The following is a 24,373-nucleotide window of genomic DNA, read 5'->3' on the forward strand; positions in this document are numbered from 1 at the left end:
AATAAAGGTAGAGAAATAAGAGCAATTTTAGCATGTGCAAGGAGTCAGGTTCTCTCATATCAATTGGTGGGAATATAAATTGGAATAACCTTTAGGCCTTGTATCTCTGTGTCTTTGAGTTAGAGGTTCATTTCTGTGAATTCACCATTAAGAAATAATTAATTACATATAGATAGATAGATAAATAGGTGTCTGTATAGAGAGGTTCACTGGTGTTTCTATAACAGAGAAAGTCACAGATGATTATATGTTCATTCATAGCATACTGATTAAATACAATACATCCATGCAGTGGAACACAATACACAGATACTAAAAAACAATGACACATATGCCTTTATACAGCAACTCTAAAGAGGTGTTTAATTTACTTCTTAAAGAAGTAAATTATTAAACAGTATTGGCTTAAGCCCATTTTCTTTAAATTTTAAAGTTTTCTTCTTTAAAATATGCACATTATATATATATATATACACACACACATGAAAAATGGAAGGATATATACCACAGTATTTATTGTGGTTGTTCCTGAGTAGGAGAGGATACAAATGCTTCTTGTAAAATTACTTAACTATCTGATTTTCCTATAACACACACACCAGGAAGAAAAAAATGATAGTCCTTTTTTTTTTTTTTTTTAAAGGTAATAAAAGAAACTTAACCACCCAACTCCTACTTCCACCAGTTCCATTTTACTCACAATGATGAGTAAGACAGAAATTCTGGTCAGCATAAAGAACATAATAAACTTTGAAGGCAGGGAATCCAGGTTCAAATCTTGGCTCCAAAATTTAACCCTCTTTAAAATAAAGCTAATGTCTATGCTTATTTGCTTGTGGATGTACTAAATCTTGGAAGGACAGAAAAGAGTGGTTGCCAAAGGGAAGGAGAATATGGCCATTGGGAACAGTGTGAGGGGAAGTTTTCAGTGAACACCTTTCTCAATCTGTAAATTTTCTGACCCATGAAAATGTAACATCTAATCAAAAATTAACAAATAGATATTTGAAAATATTAACATATTAATATTACTTTGGGAGAGCATAATATGGTACTAAGAGTTATGTTTCAAGAATCACCATCTTATAGAAACACTGAAATATATGCAGGTGAAATCTTGTAACATCTGGGATCTGCTTCAAAATATCCAAAGTGAGGAAGGGAGGAGTAAAGGAGGGTAGAAACAAAGACAGGCCATCAGCTGATAACTGTTAAAGGTAGGTAATATGTAAACAGAGATAATTATACTGTTATATACATGTCTCTACTTTTATATGTGTGAAGATTCCCATAATAAAAAATTTTAAAATAAAACCTAAAAGAATACAACTTTAAAGAAAATTCTTTAAAAATAGGATAAATAAAAACAAAGTAACTAGTTAGGATTATAAGAGGTCATATGAATTTAGTCCCAGCAGAAATTGGCAAATCATCTTAGCCCCCTTTCCATCCTCTACAAATTAGTGACTGACTATAAAATAATGTATGACCTCATTAATAAAGATGAACTAAAACTACATTTAAACTAACTTTTCCTCAAAAAGTTAAACATAGAATTATTATACCATATGACTTAGCAATTCCATCGTAAGTATTCATTCTGTAAGATTTTACAGAAAAATCTGAATGAACTTTTTGGCCAACCGAATACATACCCAAAAGAAGTGAAACACATGTGTTCAGAGCAGTACTATTCACAGTAGTCAAAAGGTGTAACTAACCCAATGTCCATCAATAGATACACAAATTTTGTTATATACACACAAAAAAGAATGAAACACTGACATTCAACAGCACTGATGAACCTCAAAAACATCATGATAAGTGAAAAACATATGAGACGTGATATGAAAGGCCACACATTTTTTTTAATCCATTTATATGAAAAACCCAGAATAGGTGAATCCACAGACAGAAAGCAGATGATGGCCAGTGACTGGGGGGGAACAGAGCTTCCCCGGTGGCACTAGTGGTAAAGAACCTGCCTGCCAATGCAGGAGACCTAAGAGATGCCAGGGGTCTGATCCCTGGGTCAGGAAGATCCCTTGGAGGAAGGCAATGACAACCGACTCCAGTATTCTCGCCTGGAGAATCCCATGGACAGAGAAGCCTGGTGGGGTTGCAAAGAGCTGGACACAACTAAGGCCACTTAGCATGGGGGTGTGGGGAGAGGGGTTGGAGAATAACTGCTGGATGTGTTCAGGGTTTCCTGTTGGGATGAGGAAAATGTTTTGGAACTAGACGGAGGTGGCAGCTGCACAAACTGCAAATGTACTATAAGTCACTGAATTAAGTGGTTAGTTTTTTAATGTGACTTTCACCTCAAGTAACAAAAATATACTGGGATAGAATTTTTTGGTTTTGTTTTTACATTTGTTTTTTTGAGATACCATTTCTTACTTATCAAGTTTGACAAATATCAAGAAGTTTAAAACAGCCCTATACTGGGAAGGGTATACAGGGTGGGAAGATGAACTAGTAATTTCTATGGAAGGTAAATCTGCTAACATCTATCAACATTTAAAAGGCAAATATCCAGCACATTAAACTCTATACATAAAGCTGTTATTCGTAGGAACAAAGACGAGGGAAACCAAATTTACATGAACAGGGGACTAGTTAAATAAATTATGGTATGCCCATACACTGGCTATCCACTTGTAAAAAGGAATCAGGTAATTCCACATGTACTAGAATGGGATGCTTTGCAAGATAAAGTTATCTGAAAAGAGTCAGAGGCAGAATGGTGCTTATTTTACATCATCATCAGTACAAACAGAAAGGAGCCAGTCTTCTCTCATTCCCTCCTCCACCCCCATGACTGGGCATGTACAGATTATCTCTGGAGCGACAGATGAGAAACTGGTAATATGTCACCACTGGGAGAAGAACAAACTTTCTGCTGTATATCTGCTATTCCTCTTGTAGTTTGTGAATAAAAAACCAACAAAAACAAAACTGTAGATTTCCCCCCACAAAAAATAAAATAAATGAAGAGTTTGAATTCTAAAAGTTTCTAATTTTGAAAAATTTCAAAAACATGGATTTTTAGTCACACCGTCTTTCTCCAGGTAAACAGCTCCAGTTTTCCTAACTGTTCCTCGGAGGGCAGTTCCTAAGACCTAGTCTACACACCCTGAACACTAAACACAGCCATTCAGATGTGACCTGCCCAGTATTTAGGATTCTGAGACTGATTCCCACCCCACAGGGTCCTGAGCTTTTGCTAGTCACTCATCTTTGATGAATGTTATGGATTCTCTGATTATGAAAGTTGATCAAAGTTACGGATTCTCTTCTCAGAAAAAACTCACTGGCCTAATTTTACTCACCAACTTATGCACAATCTCAGGGGACTGGCACCCCAGCATTGTACAATCTTTGTACTTCTCACAGCTTTACCAGTAGCTACCACACACACTGTTGGCTAATGTTAAACCAGTTGAAAATTAAAACATCCACAACTTCCAATAATTTCTGCAAAAGCAGACCTTGTCGCTCCTATTTGTTAAAACATCAGTATTTCCCACATATTCCTGGAAATTACTCTGCTGCAGTTGAGGCCCTGCTTTCCAGATCTCTGAGTGGATTCTGAATTCCATTCTAGCTCGTATGCTCTGTAAATTAGCCCCTCTCATCTTGGTGTCACCTATAAATTGATAATAGCCAGGCCTGTGGCTTTATTTACATCTCTGACTAAAATCTGAAGGACTTTTTTTCCCCACAGATGGATCCATTTGTTCCCAACTGAATCAACAGAAGAGATAATTGGTAGTTTCTGAGCAGCCTATAAAGTGCCATAACATTTTTACTAACTGAGGGCCAGGAAGATAGCATAAATCATCATTTTTCTGGTCAAGAAAACTATTTCACAGCCACAGTTTATTAGAAACAAAACAAAAACTTTTTGGCAACATCCTACACACTTTAGCTTTCCCTATTACAATGGAATGAATTGTGTCCCCCCCAAATTCGTATGTTGAAGCCCTAATTCACAACATGACTGTATCTGGAGGCAGAGTCTTTAGGGAGGTAATTAAATGAGGTCCTAATCTGACAGGCATGGTATCCTTATTTACGAGGATGAGACACTGGAGCTCTCTGTGCATGTGCAGAGAGAAGGTCACACTGAGGACACAGTGAGAAGGTGGCCATCTGCAAGTCAGGAAGAGAGGCCTCACGAAAACCACTGCTGATGGCACTTGCATCTTGGATCTGTAGCCTCCAAAACTGTGAGAAACTGATTTCTGTTGTTTAAGCCACTCAGTCTATGCTATCCTGTTACGGTAGCCAAACCTGACCATTATGTATACCTCTATTTCCTTAAGAAACTAAAAACAGAGCTACCAGTGGGATCCTGCAATCCCACTCCTGGGCATATATCTGGTGGTTTAGTCACTAAGTCGTGTCCGACTCTTGCTACCCCACAGACTGTAGCCTGCCAGGCTCCTCTGTCCGTGGGATTCTCCAGGCAAGAATACTAGAAAGGGTTGCCATTTTCTTCTCCAGGGTATCTTCCCAACCCAGGAATCGAACCCGGGTCTCCTGCCCTGCAGGCAGATTCTTTACCGTCTGAGCTACAAGGGAAGCCCTGCATATACCTGGAGAATACCATCATTCAAAAAGATACATACACCACAACATTCATTGCAGCACTATTTATAATAGCCAGAACATGGAAGCAACCCATATGTCCATTGATGGATGAGTGGATAAAGATATGGTATATATACACAATGGAGTATTACTCAGCCATAAAAAATGAAATAATGCCACTTGCAGCAACACAGAAGGACCTACAGATTGTCATACTGAGTGAAGTAAGCCAGAGAAAGATAAATACCATATAATACCCTTTATATGTGGAATCTAAAAGAAAAAAAAAAGGTACAAATAAACTTATTTACAAAACAGAAATAGTCATATATGGAGAAAAGAAACTTACAGTTACTAAGGGGGGAGGGGGGGAGGGATAAACTGGGAGACTGGAATTGACATACACACACTACTATATATAAAATAGATAACTAGTAAGAAATTTCTGTATAGCACAGGGAACTCTACTCAGTATTCTGTGATGACCTATATGGGAAAAGAATTTCTTAAAAAAGTGGATGTATGTATATGTATAACTGATTCACTTTGCTATATAGCAGAAACTAACACATTGTATATCAACTATACTTCAATAAAAAAAGAGACTGCTGAAATGACAAAGAATTTAAGAATATTACATAAACTTAGTTGATAAAGCAACAGCAGGGTTTAAGAAGATTGACTCCAATTTTGAAATAAGTTCTACTATGAGTAAAATGCTAACAAACAGCATTGCCTGCTACAGAGAAATCATTCATGAAAAGAGTCAATCCATGTGGCAAACTGCTGTCTTATTTTAAGAAACTGCCACAGCTACCCAAGCTTCAGCAACCACCACCCTGATCAGCTAGCAGCCCTCAACACTGAGGCAAAGAGATTATAACTCTCTGAAGGCTCAGATGATGGCTAGCACTTTAAGCAGTATTTTTAATTAAAGTATGTACCTTTTTTTAGATATAGTGCTATTATTACACACTTAATAGACTAAGTATAGTGTAAACATAACCTTTATATGCACTGGGAAACCAAAAAGTTTGTGTGACTCTATTGCAACATTTGCTTTATCACAGTGCTGCAGATCCTGGAACCGACCTTCCAGTCTCTCTAATGTATGACTGTATATATCTTTCTCTCCGTTTGTGTGTGTGTGTGTATATATGTGTGTGTGCGTGTGCATGTGTATATATATATATATACACACACACACATGTGCTAAGTTGCTTCAGTTGTGTCTGACTCTTCACAACCCCATGGACTGTAGCTCAACAGGCTCCTCTGTCCATGGGGATTCTCCAGGCAAGAATACTGGAGTGGGCTGCTGTGCCCTCCTCCAGGGGATCTTCCCCATACATAGAGACACACACACATATATATATACACACACACATAGCATATAGCATCAGCCAGTATCAGTTCAGTTGCTTAGTCATGTCCGACTCTTTGCGACCCCATGGACTGCAGCATGCCAGGCTTCCCTGTCCATCCATCATCAACTCTCGAAGCTTGCTCAAACTCATGTCCATTAACTCAGTGATGCCATCCAATCATCTCATCCTCTGTCATCCCCTTCTCCTCCTGCCTTCAGTCTTTCCCAGCATCAGGGTCTTTTCCGATCAGTCAGTTCTTTGCATCAGGTGGCCGAAGTATTGGCGTTTCAGCTTTAGCATCAGTCCTTTCAGTGAATATTCAGGACTGATTTCCTTTAGGATGGACTGGTTTGATCTCCTCGCAGTCCAAGAGACTCTCAAGAGTCTTCACCAACACCACAGTTCAAAAGCATCAGTTCTTCAGTGCTCAGCTTTCTTTATACTCCAACTCTCACATGCATACATGACTATTGGAAAAACCATAGCTTTGACTAGATGGACCTTTGTCAGCAAAGTAATGACCAAAGACTTTTTGCATACAGCATAAAGACCCAGAAAAGGTGTAGTGGAACAAAAGGTATATGTGCTTTTAATTTTGATAAATAATGGTGCTTCACTTTTTTGAAATTCTGGATCTATTAAAAAATCTGATGGCTATGGACTTGGTCCCCCAAAATAATGGACAGATACACAGAAATTTTATACACTCTAAGTGGACCCAAGGAGCCCTCACATGGGAGTCAAATCTCTAGAAATACTGAAAGAGAAGATTTAGGAAGGGATCTCAGCACTACAATGTCAAAATTCTGACAACTCAGAGAGTTTACCTTGGTTAATTTCAGCTGCAGAAGGCCCCAAGCTCAAGCTCTTCTTCTGCTGAGCATTTTTGGCCAGAAGCGTATGCTTGTCGTCATTTCCTGTATCCATCTCTGAAATGGTGACAGCCAGAATCCGGCAGAAATTAGCAAGCTGCTGCTGATCGAAATTGGATACTAAGGAACTCAGATTGGGGACTTCATCTAGTCGGATCATTTCCTACAAAAGATACAAACAAAACAATTTCCATGCTCAGTCCATTTGAGATTGAATGTGCCGCTCTACTGCATTCCCCTAAGAATGGAGCTTGGTATCTAGACCGCTTAGGTTCAAATTCCAGCTCCGCAATTTGCAGCTGTGTAACCTTAAGTCATGGAACTTAAGTCTTTGTTTTCTCATTTGTCAAACAGAACTAATCTACCTCACAGGCTTGGTTTGAGGATTAAACTCTTTGAGCGCCACTATTTGTATTCTCTACCTTTGCTCATATGTCCCATTTTGGCTTAAAAAAAAAAAGTCTACCATTCAAGTTTTATGAATGAGAAATTGCCACAGATGTTCTCTTTTTAAGACATAAAATATTTTAAATATAGCTGAAGGCCCCTGTGTGTCCCTATCCAGCTGCATTCACTTTTTTCCCTTCAGAGGTAATCATTACTTTGAACTCTATTACTTCTACACATGTTCACACTTACAAATATTTCCACAAAAATACATGTTATTGTTCACAACCTACTATGTATAAAATAAGCTACAAAGATATATCGTAAAGCACAGGGAATGCAGCCAGTATTTTATAACTTTAAATGGAGTATAACCTAGGGACTTCCCTTGTGGTCCAGTGGTTAAAAATTCTCCTTGCAATGTAGGGGATGAGGGTTTGATCCCTGGTCAGGGAACTAAGATCCCACATGCCTAGGAGCCACTAAGTCTGCATGCCACCAACTATTGAGCCTGCATGTCACAGCTAGAGAGTCCATGTGCCACAACAAAAGATCCCATGTGCCAAAACTAAGACCAGATGCAGCCAAATAAATTCTTAAAATAAATTTTAATGGAGTATAATTTTTTAATATTTTGAATCACTAAGCTGTATACCTGAAACTAATATAATTATACCTCAATAAAGAAAAATATATGGTTTTGTTCTGCATGCAGTGTGATTGACATATTATACCCTATTTTTCACAGTCAACAATGTAATTTAACTTTATTGATACAAGTAAGTCTGGTTTATTCATTTCTCACTGTTTTACCCTACAATCTATTCAGTCATTCTCCTTTTAAAATATGTGTATGTTAAGGTAGACTACAATTTTTCACTATTAAACAAATTTGCAATGAACATTCCCACAGTTGTCTCCTTGTGTACCTGCCTATGTAACCAATTATAGAGTAAATGATAGTAGACATTCTCCCCTTTTCCTGTAATATAAGTATTCCCAAAGTTTCAGATTCAGTTTGATGTCTGCGGTAAATTTTAATAGATATTCAATATCACCTTAAGGAATTTTCTTTCTGTTCGTAGCTTTTATCATGAATGAGTACTGAGTTTAATGAAATGCTTTTTGTTATTTGGTTATATTCTCATTTCCTTTGTTTCTTAATAGCCACAAATGTTGCACATACATCACATGAGTTTCTCTCCTTGAAGCATCCTGACATTACTCAGATAACACCTGCTACCCCTCATCCCATAAATTTACTCAACTTTCACTGGATTGGGTATTTCTCTATCACTGCACATATCACATGAACTTGAAGTTTTCTATTCTTGCATCTAATTTCCCAAATAAACTGACACTATCTTGAGGGCGAGGTGTGTCTTACCTTCTCTCCAGAGCTTCAGTGCATAGAACCTGGTAGTGAGGGTCTCAATAAATAAGTACTGAACGAGTAGATGATTCCTAGAAGCCCTCCTGAATCCTACTCCCACTTCTGGTTGTCTGTGGAGGGGTATTTGGGAACAACTTCTTCCACCTTTGCTTCTTAGTAACAATAAATGTTGGCTACTGTTATTATTGAAAACTGGGACTTTCAGCCCATCAGTTCCTCTAGCCCTGGCTAACTTAGGGTGTGGGGTTACAACCCAGGCCCTCCCACTCTTCAGGTGCACTTCTTTGGGTTACATTTTAATTTTTATTTAATACTTGGTATAATACATGCTACAAAGTAAAACAAAGTGAACAGCTATGTGTGCCTTTTCTATCACATTTCCCTGTGTCTCTACCAGAGGTAACCACTATCCTGAATTTTATTATTGTTTTTTCACTGAAAAAAGTATTGTATAATTTGAGTTTGCCTATTTTTGAGCTTTGTAAAAATGATATACTATATACAATCTTCTTTGACTTCTATTGATAATTTCTATGATTTGGCTATGTTGCTGTTTATGGCAACATTCATTGTATAATACCCCATTGTGGGAATAGAGGACATTTATTCATTTTCCTGTTAATGGATCGGAGAGACCTGATTTCAGGCTCTTAATCAATAATGCTACAAATGTTCTTATGTGTTTCTTGATGCACAGGTGCAGAAGTTTTTCTGGGGCAGTGGCTTCCAAACCATTCTGACAATATTCAAGCGTAAAAAATAAATTTTCCATCACAACCTAGCAAACATACATAGGTGAATGCATAAATGTGTATAAACATGAAACAAAAACTTAGTACCTTTACACAATACATTTTTATCTTTTCTATTAGCTGGTAGATCCACTGAATTGATTTCACACCCTCGTGGCTTCAATTTAGTGTTTTTATTTCTAAGAATCAGTGTTCTGGGGACTTCCCTAGTGGTCCAGTGGTTAAGAAGCCCCCTGCCAATGTGAGGGATACAGGTTTGATCCCTGGTCCAGGAAGATTCCACATGCCATGGAGCAACTAAGTCCTTGTGCCACAACTACTGAGCCTGTGCTCGAGTGGCTGCGAGCCACTACTACTGTGCCCACATGCTGCAACTACCGAAGCCTGTGCACCCTAGAGCCCATGCTCCAGAAACGAGAGAAGCCAATGCAATGAGAAGCCTGTGCACTGCAACTAGAGGGGAGCCCCTGCTCGCTGCAACTAGAGAAAGCCTACACAGCAATGAAGACCTGGCACAGTCAAAAATAAATAAATAAAAGAATCACTGTCCTGGAATTGAGCTTCCCCACAAGTGTGCCTGGGCATAGGTTATAGGTGACCTAGGCCACGATACTAATGCCTCAGTCCTCAAGGAAACGCTTCCGTAGGTGTTGGGTCACAGGGAAAGCACATATTCAACTAGAAAACAAAATAAGTTTACTCCACTGATACAAAAAGGTGTCCGCAGTAATGTGTTTGCAGTGATACACATTCTCATGAAAGTTAAGCATCTTCTATTTATGGATCATTTGTCTCTCTTCTGTAAAATGCTTGTTCCTATCACTGCCCATTTTTCTACTGGGCCTTTTGTCTCTTCCCTGCTGATGTGTAAGAATTCACGATAAATTCTACTGTTGCTTTTGGTCCTTTTGTTGTTTGTTTGGCCATGCCACAAGGCATGTGGGATCTTTGTTCCCTGACCAGGTATTGAACTTGTGCCCCCCTGCAGTGGAAGCTCATTGTCTCCAACCACTGGAGTGCCAGGGAATTCCTCATGATAAATTCTGAATACCAATCTTTTGTTAGTTGAATGAGTTGCAAATATCTTTTCCCAGTTTGTGGCTTGTGTTCCTACTCTCTTTACGGTGTCTATTCTTTCAAACTGCACTAACATACCCGTAACATCTAGCAGAACTGTCGCTATTTTTGGCAACACAGAAAAGTATGAGAGGGGAGAGAGCACACGACGGACAAGGGGGCAAAGTTATGAAGGAACAATCTTAGAGTCTCATGCTGAGATTGTCAGGGAGTTCGGAGTTTCCGCCTTGGAAGCCCCTTCTCACAAACTGGAACATACAATTATTGGAAAAATAGCAAAGCCTTTTCATCAAAGGGCACAAAGGGTCTGTCTGGGGCCTGCACACATCTCCAGCGTGTTCCTACAGACAGTGGGTCACTTGTGCATCTCTGGCGTGAACAATGACAAGCAGAGCCTGGGGCAAGTGCAGCAGGACGACAGAAGTGAAGGTGGGGATCTCCACCGTGCACACGGCGCTCTTTGCATTGCAACAGCAGCTCTAAGAGCAATGCCAACTCCCACCTCCTCAGTAGTGAAAGAAAGAAATCTGCCAACTGTAACTGACACGGGCTGGGGGAAGAAAACCAGCTCATAACTAGCATCATGCCAAAAATCTAATACAGTGCTTCTCTAACGCGTCTACAGATGTGTTCTGGGGAGGTCTGTGAGTGCTTGATGACAAGTTTTTAATTTAGTGCTTTCGATTACAGTTTGCCTTTTTTTTTTTTCCTAAGCATATTCTGGATCATTTGAAAGTTCGTCTTAAGACCAAGTAGCAGGATTTCAGTGCTCGTATTTGTTATTTCCTATGTTGGTGTCAATTAAAAGTAACTGCTGAAGAGTAATGAGAAAAAACACAGGTGAATGTAACCAGTGAAAGTCAAACATCACCACAAGAAAGTTGCACAACAGTTCAAACATAGAGAAGTGGTAGCAAAATAGAGTCCCTGCACAGCATACAGCAGCACAGCTCTGCCAAAAAGATCCTGCATCATAATAATTAATGAGGAACAATTTGATTTCAGCAAAGTAACATTAGCTAACACATTAAATTCACGTCAACTTGTCCTTTTGAGTTTTATAATTAGTTTGATTTCAATCTAAGTTTTATAGTCACTTAAGACCTGTTATAAGGAGCATAACCTAGTAAATATATCTAAGTAACACAAAAAAGTTATTTAAAAATAAGTATTTAAAAATATCTTTAAGTATTTATAAGTTTATATATAAATATTCAGTTAGCATATATTATATATAATAAATATTATATATTTATAAATATATTTAAGCATTTATAAGGAATATGGTAAAATTCTTCTTTGAAAGAGCTTTTGTATATTACTCATGTTTAAGAATACAACTGTCTGAGACATTCTGCTCCACCTGGTCATGCACCAGCTAGAGGACGCAGCTCACCTTTTTAACACCCAAAATATCTTCAATGAGGGTTGCTGTTTGTAAGAATGTTTTCTTACTCGTCATCAGTGTAAACAGGAAGATCACAAAGTCATTTTTTTCTGCCAAACGCTTTGTAACCCCTTCCGTCTATCAAGGGAGAAGAAAAGACAGAACAGGTTAAAATCACAAAATAAAATATGAAGGGCAAAATATCCCCTCGAGACACTGGAAAAGCAACTCCATGCTATAGCAGGAATTATGGCTGAGACCTTAAATTCCTAAAACTATACATAAAACACTGTACGAATGCATTTTTTTCTGGGGAGGAGTTTTTAAATAATATCCATCATAGGTTCTTAACCCATTATCTGCCTAGTATTTAAATCAAGCGCTACAAACCAGCACCTAGTAGGCCAAGTTTTATTTGGCCAGCAGCAACTTTAAAATTTTGAATTTAAGTCTTTAAACAGGACAATCTTACTCCAGGTTAGTCACAAGTTCCCACTCCAAAACAGGCAAACCTTTCTTGTCTTCTACCTGATCCTTGGAGGCACTGGTGTTTGCAACTTTAAAAGCCCTAGGTTTCCATCTAACCTGGATGTAAATCAGATGAGCATAAGGTTGGACCATATCATCCTATCTTCTTTATGTTTTTGTTTCTTCTTTCTTCTGTTTCATTTTCTTTCTGTCTCTTTCCTTTTCTTTTTTTCTTCCTTCTTTCCCTGTCTTTCCTTCCCCTTCCTTGCCCTTTATTAAAACTGAACTGTGTTCTACTGGAGTATCATTAACATTAGGTATCATTATTAACAAACACTCTCGTAAGACTGCCCCATAAGACTATTAACAGCACGGAAGCTGTGAATGATGGAGTCTTTATATCATACATGCATCATCTTTTTTTTTAATAAGAACAATTTTTTACTGGCTTTAGTTATAAGAATAATTGCTCACTACCTGAACAATTAGCTTATTATCTTGTGGGTCTGTTTGTGCCTACCTGTGCCACTAGCTACATGTGACTACTGAGGACTTGAAATGTGGCTAGTCTGAACTGAGATGTGCTGTGAGAGTAAAAAATACACTGGATTTTAAAAGTTTAAAACAAAAAAAGAATGTATCATTAATAATTACTTATACTGATTACATGTTATCTCACTAATAATATGTACTCATGTTGATTACATGTTGGAATAGTATTCTTGATATACTCTGTATTAAATAAAATACACTGTTAAAATTAACTTCAACCATTTCTTCCTACTTTTCTTACTTTTGAAAAAACTGGCTACAAGGACATTTAAAACAACCTAGTATGCTGGAGTAATGGGTTATTTCATCTGTTTTGGGGAGTATTTTTATATTATACTCTAATATTCTTGAGAGACCGGTATAATACATTTTTATACTTTTTAAAATGTGGTACACAGAAGCAAACACAAAATATACATAGCCTCATCAGTGACTAAAAATGCAGGTTAGGTGCAGGTTTATTACATAACTCCTTTTTTTTTTTTTTTAAAGAAAAAACAGGTCCGAATCTTCATAGTTTTAAAATTCTACCTGTCTTTTACAATACATTTGTTATTTAAATGACCTCTAAATGGTTAATGTACAATGAATACTTTTTTTCGGAAGCTGAACCATGAATTCTGACCTCAGTATGATTATTCTAAACAGAATAAGAGAGTGTTGGGAAGGGCTGTGTGCTGCTTGGAGACCACCACCAGCACATGCCTTCTTGTAGAATCCAGGTGACCAATCTGTGCAAAATGCTTTGGAAGACTAATGATTATGGCTGATTTTAAAGTCAGTCAATGGAATTAAGAGTTTCTTTTTGTTTTGAAACATCAAAGGGCATTTAAAAAAATAAATGAAACAATTTGCTTTCGTAGTCTACAGAGGCAAACTCAAAATTATGATCATCTGCATGCAGTAACAACTCCCTTTCAAATATTTTTGAAGAATTTATACATTTTATAAAGAATGTCTTAAAAGGTGTAAGTTTTCTGATACTGGTTTCAGAAAGGGACAAATGCTGTTAACAATAACAGTGAATATCTAAGTTCAAGCTAATGTATATGTAACAGGCAATTAAGGTGGCTAATCATAAGCCACAATGCACCTTTTCCCTTTGAAAAAAGGAACTAGTTTGATCCACATTTCTACAGCTACTTGGGTAGAAAAACAAAAACAAAAACCACTTTAATTCAGCTGAGAGCTTTGATGAATTTATTGTTCCTAAAATGTAACCAGGTAAATAGTAAATGATATGTACCACTGAACTAGACTATTATTTTAACTTTTCTATAAAAAGATGGCCTGCTGTGTTGGAAGGGATGAATGAGCACTGCTGGACAAATCAGAAAAATGTCACAGAATGTCTCAGTTTCTTCCATAAATTATACTTTCTTCTTCCATGACACAGGTTTCACTCTATAAAACTTTGTCCCCAAAGGAACTTTAAATGTTTTGTGCCTTTTTGGCCTGACAGTACTCCTTCTCCATCACTTTTCCAAGGAGCTATGGTCTTTAAGATGCACCCAAAGCCTGGACTGGGACGCAGGTCCACCGGTGGGCACAGTGGCCAGGAGCCGGAGAGTGGGGACTGGAAAGCAGTCCCAGGGCCAGGACCCCAGGACCCCAGCCTACCACAGAGAGATGGCCCGAGGGAACAGGAGGGAGGAAATTTCTGGCAAGGAGTGCCCCCAGAAGAAAGCTGCACAGCCATGGAAGCAGGGTACCACTGCTGAGTCACACACAGGGATGTAACTCCTTTTAAATATTTTATTTCGACTGATCATTAGACTAAGCTTGCTTTAGCCTTTTTTGGTGACAGTAGTCTTTGATGAATCCTTTTGAACTCTGAACTTACTGACAATTTAGGCCCCTAAACTATTTTTCATTTGTATGTCCCTAAGACATAACTCCTTTGCTCAGGACCTCAGTTTTTATTTCCTGTATGTTTATAGTTATATCCAAAGCTTGCTGCTGCTGCTGCTGCTGCTGCTAAGTCGCGTCAGTCGTGTCCAACTCTGTGTGACCCCATAGATGGCAGCCCACCAGGCTCCCCTGTCCCTGGGATTCTCCAGGCAAGAGTACCGGAGTGGGTTGCCATTTCCTTCTCCAGGGCATGAAAGTGAAAAGTGAAAGTGGAGTCGCTCAGTCGTGTCCGACTCAGTGACCCCATGGACTGCAGCCCGCCAGGCTCCTCCGTCCATGGGATTTTCCAGGCAAGAGTACTGGAGTGGGGTGCCATTGCCTTCTCCAATCCAAAGCTTATCACTTTTTAATTCTTTTTATTCAAATGGTCTATCATGTATGTTGTCAAGATCTTTGTGGATGCTGATTTTTACCTTAGGATATCAATCCTGAATTAATAAACACATTATTCCTAAAGGTAAAATAAAAAGAACCTGAGTGTTTTGTGTTATATTTCTATTGCAGAGCACTGTTATAATAGATGCTTAACTGTGTTAAGCATTGAAACATATTTCCCTATTTTTGTTGGTTGCTAAGAAGCTTAAACCCAAATTTGTACCCCATCCATGGTACAGATGATTTTATGGTCAGCCCAATTCCTGGATACCCGCTTCTAAATTAATGATCCTGGTAGATTTTACATGCTCCTAATAAGATGCCTGAAATCTTTCTTTGAATGAGGCAAGCAATGAAATGAAATGAAATATTCCTTTGTGCTTTCACTGCATATAGGTTTCATTTCTACAACAGCATCTGTTTCTTTCTGTTGTATATGATTCACTCTTTACAGTTTACCACATAAGTTCCCAAAAGACAGGTACTGTGTCTTACAAAAATTAACACAGTATATTGCTTTATAAAGCGCTTTCACATCTATCATCTCATTTAATCCTCACAATAATCCTGTGGTGTTATTAGTATGATAACTAACCACACTCTGCTAAGAAATGAAATTGAAGCACAGGGAGAATGAATAAGCATGAAGACAAGAGCCAGAACCCCAAATCAGCTTCCAGCACTAAGCGCTATGCTCTCTCTACCAAACTGCTTCTTCTAGTCACCATTATTTCTCACTCAGTGATCAACCTAGATGAGCATCCTGCCCCATATAAGGTGGGCCTTCTGGTTCTTGTTCTGTTTTCTAACAATAAAAATAAAGGAGTAGGCACAGTAGAGTTTAAAGAAATCCTAAAAGGTCATAGACACTCTTTCCAATGCTTGCATCCATTTAACAAATATTTGTTCAGTCTCTGCTTGGACTCCTCCAGGGCTAGGGGAGTTCAGTAGCTATTGAATCAGCCATGGTTCTTAGCAATTACTATGAAATTTTGCCACCCCACAGTTTCTACCTGTTGGTTCTGGTTCTCAGGCACACATAAGTCCATAAGTCCATTTCTCCAATGTGTGAAGATAGCTGTCATGTCTACCACCCCCATTCAAATCTTCCTTCCTCAAGCACTGCAGATCTGGTAGGGAGATAAATGAGGTGCCAGTGGCAGGGGTACTTACACAGACACAGGTATTATACAAGATGCTCAAACAGTCCTTGGACATTTCATCACTTACTGAAAATGAAAGGGAAACAACTGGTTATTTTTCTCATTGGAAAGACAGTACAACAGAATCAAATTTTTAAACATAAGAATTGTTCCTCATAATCCCAAAATGATTATTTTCCTTTCAGCATACCTCCTTCCAGTCCTTATTTACCCAAGTTTCAGGATGCCTATCAGAGCCTATTAACCAATTTGTATACAGCTTTTTGGTCTGATATACTATTATATACTACTACAAAGGCTCCACAGTCTTCATAATTTCAACCTGTTGTGGTGTTATCACTTAATAAGCCATGTTCCCTTTGTAGCCTGCTTAAAATCATATCCAGCTTTTCTTTTTCTTTTAATTTTGCTATTTAAATAGTCTAGAAATAAATAACGTAACATATAGCCTTAATTTTATGCTTGTGTTGAACTGGTTCCCTAAAACACATTTCCAAAAACAGAATTATAAGAATCCACTAAAACTAAAGTATCAGCACCATGATTGTTGTTATAAAAATCTCCACTGAAAATTCTATTAGCAGCAAACAAGGAAGTCATTTTTACTCCAGACGCAAAGTGTTCTGTTTTATTATTTGTGCTAAATAAAAGGCTTTTAATCCCTAACCTACTGACTCTAATAAAGAACTAGTTACTTCTCTGTGAGCAGGAACAGAAGAGTACGACAAAAAGGAAAATAAATTTTCATGACCTCAAAAGCAGGAGATAATAAAGCTGGGTATGAACCATGGATAATGTGTTTTGTTTGGCATCACTTTTTATTTTTAAAAACTGTTTACATTCATTCTCATGCTGTCATAAACTCTAAAATGTCAGGCTTCCCTTTACAATCCCAGTGGGCAGCCCTGCCAAGCTAGAGTGACCAGAGGGCTAACTGACATAATCTTGAGACAGTGGAGATGTTCTATATCCCTCACCACCGCTTTTCAACCTAAGGGGGCTTTCTGGTTTACTTCATGACTTCAGAGCAGGCTGGAACACCAAATCAGTGTATTTCAGTACTTCTAGACCTTCATTCTCAAAGGGAATTGGAATTCACTCATTCATCAAATATTTATTCAGCATCCACTCTAGAGCATACACAGAATATACAGAGGTTAGCAGGGGAAAAAAAGAGACAACGTCTCATGGAACTTATAAATTTAGAGGGGAAGAGAGAATAAATAAGTACACCAACAGGTAATTACAAGATGCTACTTGCTATGAGGACCAAGGACATGAAGAATCAATTTAGATAGGATACAAAAGTACGACATCAAAGATGAATATAAACCCTCTTAACTGCTACTGCACATATAAACAAGGCCTTCCTTATACACTATGTCATGCTGATTTTGTTTGGAAGAAAAATTTTTCATTAAAAAAAAAACAAAAAAAACTGATGTTTGTAATAAACATTCATCAAATGTTAACTGATCTCTGGCTTTTAATGTCAAAGTAAGTGTACTTACAGTTTTTTAAAAAATTATAAAAGGATTACCTAAAAATAGTATTTGCAACATGTATAAGTTATAAAGACTAATAATAGGACAATACCCATATACCCACTGCCCAATTCAAGAAATTATGTGCTACCTTAACACTTTTCACCATACACATTCCAGTAATAACAGAACTTTTTACAAACAGCATGAATAACCTCGCAACAACAAAAAGAAGACAATAATTAAAAAAAAATAAAATAAATGATCTTGCCAGTTTCTCCCTTACTCTCTCAATTAATGATATGAGAAATAAGAATTTGCAAAGAAAACATAAAAGCTGAACCCAAAGACTGTTAGAAACTACAAAGATGCAATTCTTTTAGTCCAGTAGTTTTCATACTTTTTGTTTTAAAGCACCAGATTTGTATTTTCTACCGAGTATAAAATAAAGAGAGCAGTTAGGCGGAGAATGTTCTACAGCTGAATGTAAGGCATGTTCTCAGTGTGAAGGGAAAGAAGAGACACTCCTGGGAATCGCCACAACAGCAGGTTAGGAAATGAGCACCAGTAGCTGCTGAGTATACTTACTTTTCAGTTTCTGTCCCCGAATAGAGATTGTAGGCCTCATAAGAATTTCTACAAGGAGCTATTTAAAAAAAAAAAAAAAGGATAAAACCTTCAAAATTCAAAGCACAACTTATAAAACAATCTTTGCTGTGATAACTCATGGCCCAAATATCTGTCATGGTACTGCAAGACCCTTTTGTTCCCAACACAGGGAGAAGGCAGTGAAGTTCAGGGACATGAGCACTGTACCAAGAGTCAGGAAACCTGGGTTCTAGTCACAGCTCAGCCACCTATTCTCCATGTAAACTTGGGCAGGTCAGGGTCCCACTGTAGTCTCAACTCTCATTTCAAAAGATAAGAATGCTAGATTAGTTAGATTAGTCTGGGATCCAATATGGCTTCAATTTTTTAAAAGCTGCAGAACATTATAACAATGATTACTCTTGCTTTAGAATATTTATGTTCTTTTATAAACACAAGTTTATAAAAAGAATCACAAAAGATACACCATAAACTGTTAATACTGATTTCCACAGGGGGCTGGACAGGATATGCATTCATTTATCATTTTACATACTTTTAATACAACATATAACTGTTTAAGGGCTTCACTGGTGGTTCAGACAGTAAAGAATCTGCCTGCAATGTGGGAGACCCAGGTTTCATCCCTGGGTTAGGAAGATCCCCTGAGAAGCGAATGGCAACCCACTCTAGTATTCTTGCCTAGAGAGTCCCATGGACAGAGGAGCCTGGTGGGCTATAGTTCATGAGGCTGCAAAGAGTCAGACATGACTGAATGACTGACACTTTCACTTCATAACTGTTTAAACTGTTTATAATAAATATGCATTTAAAAGCTCATTCTGAAAAAAAAACCCCACACATTTTGTTGAAAGAAAGAGTTTATAATGATAAAAGGGTCAATCCATTGGAAAAGATAGAACAATAATAAACATATATGCATCTAACAACAGAGCCTCAAAATACATGATGCAAAAACTGACAGAATTGAAGGAAACAGACAAGTCAAAAACAGTAGTTGGACAATACAATACTCCACTTTCAATAATGGATAGAAAATAGGGTGTCACCAAATAGAAGACCTGAACATGATAAACCAATAAGCTCTAACAGCTATAAAATTCTGCCCAGCAAGAGCAGAATACATGTTCTACTAAAGCACACGTGGACACACACAGGAATGCTGCTCAGCTATAAAAAGGAATGAAATTTTGCCATTTGCAACAACATGAACAGACTTGGAGGACATTATGCTAAATGAAATAAAACAGAGAAAGACAAACATTATATGACTATCACTTGTATGTGGAATCTAAAAAAAAAAACAAAATAGTGACTATAGCAAAAAAGAAGTAAACTCACAGAGAACAAACTAGTAGTTACCAGTTGTGGGGAGGGGCAACATAAAGGTGGGGGAAGTACAAACTACTGAGTGTGACACAAGCTACACGAAAGTATTATACAACATGGGGAAGATAGCCAGTATTTTATAATAACTATAAATGGAGCTTAACTTTTAAAAACTGTGAATCACTATGCTGTACATTTGTAACTTATATAACACTGTATAGCAACTATACTTCAGTAAAAATGCAAACAATTTCTCTTAAAAGAAAAAAAAAAAGGAATTATCTCAAACCAATAGCCTAACCTTTTACTTCAATTCACTTGAAAAAAGAGGTGTAAGCCAAACCCAAAGCAAGCAAAAGAAAAGAAATAATAAAGATTAGAATGGAAACTAATTTAGCAGAGAATAGAAAATAACAGAGAATATTAAGGATATCACCACTGACCTTATAGAAAACAAAAACTACCTTCCTCCTGATGAATATTTTTAACTATTATATGTAATGCCACACTAAGCATTTTTGTATATAAAGCTTTATCTCATTTTGACTTATGTCCTCAGAAGAGATTCACATAAAGGCAAACAGAGCAAAATCAGTAACGATCTTTAAGATTTTGAGATGTACTACACAAAAGCTTTTCAAAGAGATGCCCTGCTTTTCAGTCATCCCAGGAAAGTATGAGGAGCTCATCCAGCATAGATTATTATATTTAAAATAAAGTGTCTTCAAGTAGATGATGTATTATGTCAATGAACAAATTAAAAGTCCTTGAATGCCAAGCATGGATTATACCTGGCCCACAGACATAATTCATGTGGTCCATATCTACTGAAAAGCTGTGTTTCTACTTAAGAATCTAGATTTCCTACATCCCTGAGGGCAAAGGTCAACAGAAATGGAAGTCATTTCCCCATAAAAGCAGGCATGCACTCTCCAGTTCACCTCAGTCCCTGCAGTCATTTAATTTATGTAGATCATCTTATTCTGGGCCTGCTTCACTATATGACTACTTGATCCTACAGGCATCTAACTTCACGAACTCTAGGATACACTTTCTAGTGTTACATTAGGGGTTTGTTCAAGTTGACAAGGAATGGTCTAGCCACTATTCCACTTCAGCTAAGCATTAGGCAGCATGTTGAAAAGGGAATTACTTTGGAGCCTTTCTGGGGATTGGCAGAGGAAGAAATAAAGATCTTTGAAAGGTACTTTTAGAAGCAAGATGACAAGAGAATTCAGCAAAAAGAAATGCACCCAAATAATGGTTAGTGAAGAAAAAAATGATCCAAGCAAAAGCCTCTATCTGTAAACAGACTGAGATTCTTGGAGAAGCTAACTCAAAGCAGGGAAGAAAAATTCCACAAAATCAAGAACTAATGATCCAAAGATGTCCTAAGATGGGACATGTACCTGCAACAGAAAAGCCTCATTCCCACTGCAAATAAGACACCAGGCTAAAGACTCCTATCTTATTTTTCCTCCCAGGAACACACTGGTTACTATTAAGCAAATAGTAGCAAAGCGAAGCGAAGGCCCTTCAAACTGGCCAGTAAGTAAATGCAACAGGACCGCTGGGATTGCTGAAGAGGGAATGCTGAGCAACAGTTAAAGGAATACAGTCTATGGCTCATACTATGGATGTAAATGTTCAACACTCAAGTTTTTGCTTTGGGGAAAATGGCATCTTTAAGGAAAGGAAATGTTTTTTCAAATTGAAGTAATAACATGATAGCAAACACCCTCTTCCAACAACACAAGAGAAGACTCTATACATGGACATCACCAGATGGTCAATACCAAAATCAGACTGATTATATTTTTTGCAGCCAAAGATGGAGAAGCTCTATACAGTTAGCAAAAACAAGACCAGGAGCTTACTGTGGCTCAGATCATGAACTCCTTATTGCCAAATTCAGACTTAAATTGAAGAAAGTAGGGAAAACCACTAGATCATTCAGGTATGACTTAAACCAAATCCCTTATGATTATACAATGGAAGTGAGAAATAGATTTAAGGGACTAGATCTGATAGAGTGCCTGATGAACTATGGAAGGAGGTTCATGACATTGTACAGGAGACTGGGATGAAGACCATTTCTAAGAAAAAGAAAGGCAGAAAAGCAAAATGGCTGTCTGAGGAGGCCTTACAAATAGCTGAGAAAAGAAGACAAGTGAAAAGCAAAGGAGAAAAGGAAAGATACACCCATCTGAATGCAGAGTTCCAAAGAATAGCAAGGAGAGATAAGAAAGCCTTCTTCAGTGATCAGTGCAAAGAAATAAGAGGAAAACAATAGAATGGGAAAGACTAGAGATCTCTTCAAGAAAATTAAAGATACCAAGGGAACATTTCATGCAAAGTTTGGCTCAATAAAGGACAGAAATGGTATGGACCTAACAGAAGCAGAAAACATTAAGAAGAGGTGGCAAGAATACACAGAAGAACTGTACAAAAAACATCTTCACGACCCAGATAATCATGATGGTTTGATCACTCACCTAGAACCAGATATCCTGGAATGTGAAGCAAAGTGGGCCTTAGGAAGCATTGCTATGAACGAAGCTAGTGGAGGTGATGGAATTCCAGTTGAGCTATTTCAAATCCTGAAAGATGATGCTGTGAAAGTGCTGCACTCAATATGCCAGCAAATTTGGAAAACTCAGCAGTGGCCACAGGACTGGAAAAGGGTCAGTTTTCATTCCAATCCCAAATAAAGGCAATGCCAAGAATGCTCAAACTACCACACAATTGCACTCATCTCACACGTTAGTAAAGTAATGCTTAAAATTCTCCAAGCCAGGCTTCAGCAATACATGAACCATGAACTTCCAGATGTTCAAGCTGGCTTTAGAAAAGGCAGAGGAACCAGAGACCAAATTGCCAACATCCGATGGATCACTGAAAAAGCAAGAGAGTTCCAGAAAAACATCTATTTCTGCTTTATTGACTATGCCAAAGCCTTTGACTGTGTGGATCACAATAAACTGTGGAAAATCCTGAAAGAGATGGGCATACCAGACCACCTGACCTGCCTCTTGAGAAATCTGTATGCAGGTCAAGAAGCAACAGTTAGAACTGGACATGGAACAACAGACTAGTTCCAAATAGGAAAAGGAGTACATCAAGGCTGTATATTGTCACCCTGCGTATTTAACTTCTATGCAGAGTACATCATGAGAAACACTGGGCTGGAGGAAGCACAAGCTGGAATCAGGATTGCCGGGAGAAATATCAATCACCTCAGATATGCAGATGACACCACACTTATGGCAGAAAGTGAAGAACTAAAGAGCCTCTTGATGAAAGTGAAAAAGGAGAGTGAAAAAGTTGGCTTAAAGCTCAACATTCAGAAAACTAAGATCATGACATCTGGTCCCATCACTTCATAGCAAATAGATGGGGAAATAGTGGCAGACTTTATTTTGGGGGGCTCCAAAATCACTGCAGATGGTGACTGCAGCCATGAAATTAAAACACGCTTACTCCTTGGAAGGAAAGTTATGACCAACCTAGGCAGCATATTAAAAAGCAGAGACATTACTTTGCCAACAAAGGTCGTCTAGTCAAGGCTATGGTTTTTCCAGCAGTAATGTATAGATGTGAGAGTTGGACTATAAAGAAAGCTGAGCACTGAAGAATTGATGCTTTTGAACTGTGGTGTTGGAGAAGACTCTTGAGAGTCCCTTGGACTGCAAGGAGATCCAACCAGTCCATCCTAAAGGAGATCAGTCCTGAATATTCACTGGAAGGACTGAAGTTGAAGCTGAAACTCCAATACTTTGGCCACCTGATGTGAAGAGCTGACTCATCTGAAAAGACCCTGATGCTGGGAAAGATTGAAGGTGGGAGGAGAAGGGGACGACAGAGGATAAGATGGTTGGATGGCATCACCAACTCAATGGACATGAGTTTGAGAACTCCGGGAGTTGGTGATGGACAGGGAGGCCTAGCGTGCTGCAGTCCAGGGGTCGCAAAGAGTTGGAAACGACTAAGTGACTGAACTGAACTGAAAAACATGATAGAGCAAACAGTATAAATTGTAAACACACAGCTCCAGTTTTTACAAAGTGAATCTCATTCCAACACAATCAACACCCAGATTAAGATACAACACAACCACAACACCCTGAAAGCCTCCCTCATGCTCTCAGTGACAAGGGAAAAGACAGATATCTGAGAGAAAAGAAGCAGGATCCCAGTACCCTCACTAATTACATCAAAATAAATTTCAAGTGGTACAAAAATTAATCATACATGATAAAAACTTTGAAGTATCAGATGGAAATAAAGACATAGTTTATAATTCAACAATGGGAAAAGAAAAACTCTGAACCCATGAAAGGAATGACTGATTAGTTTGACAACCTACAAAGTAAACCTAAAAAGTTTCACATTAAAATGTATCATAAACGAAGTCAAAATTCAATTTTCAAACTAGGGAAAAAAATAGAACACTTAAGACAAAGGACCTTTAAAAACTGAGTACTTAGAAGTTACTATAATCTGTACATTAGCGTCTCCTGAAAATCATGCTAAATCCTAATGTCCAATGTGATGGCATTAGGAGGTGGAGCCTTTGGGCAGTGATTAGGTTACGAGGGCAGAGCATCCATGAATGGTATTACACCTTATGAAAGAGGCTCCAGAGAGATTC

General features: G+C 38.0%; 1 protein-coding gene across 4 annotated transcripts in view; it reads right to left on the bottom strand.

The window, feature by feature from the left end:
- TRPC4AP (transient receptor potential cation channel subfamily C member 4 associated protein) overlaps positions 1-24,373 on the bottom strand; it is a 68,880-nt gene that overhangs the window by 25,599 nt on the left and 18,908 nt on the right. For all 4 annotated transcript variants that reach the window (XM_081559920.1, XM_081559919.1, XM_081559918.1 and 1 more), the window contains 4 exons: positions 18,373-18,430; positions 16,311-16,366; positions 11,841-11,969; positions 6,791-6,998 (listed from right to left, as the gene is read on the bottom strand). In XM_081559920.1, the coding sequence (XP_081416046.1) occupies positions 6,791-6,998; positions 11,841-11,969; positions 16,311-16,366; positions 18,373-18,430 (451 nt within the window). The remainder of the gene's footprint in view (positions 1-6,790; positions 6,999-11,840; positions 11,970-16,310; positions 16,367-18,372; positions 18,431-24,373) is intronic.

Source organism: Giraffa tippelskirchi, chromosome 13, assembly GCF_054371585.1.
Source record: "Giraffa tippelskirchi isolate mGirTip1 chromosome 13, T2T-mGirTip1v1.2.pri, whole genome shotgun sequence".
Taxonomy (NCBI): Eukaryota; Metazoa; Chordata; class Mammalia; order Artiodactyla; family Giraffidae; genus Giraffa; species Giraffa tippelskirchi.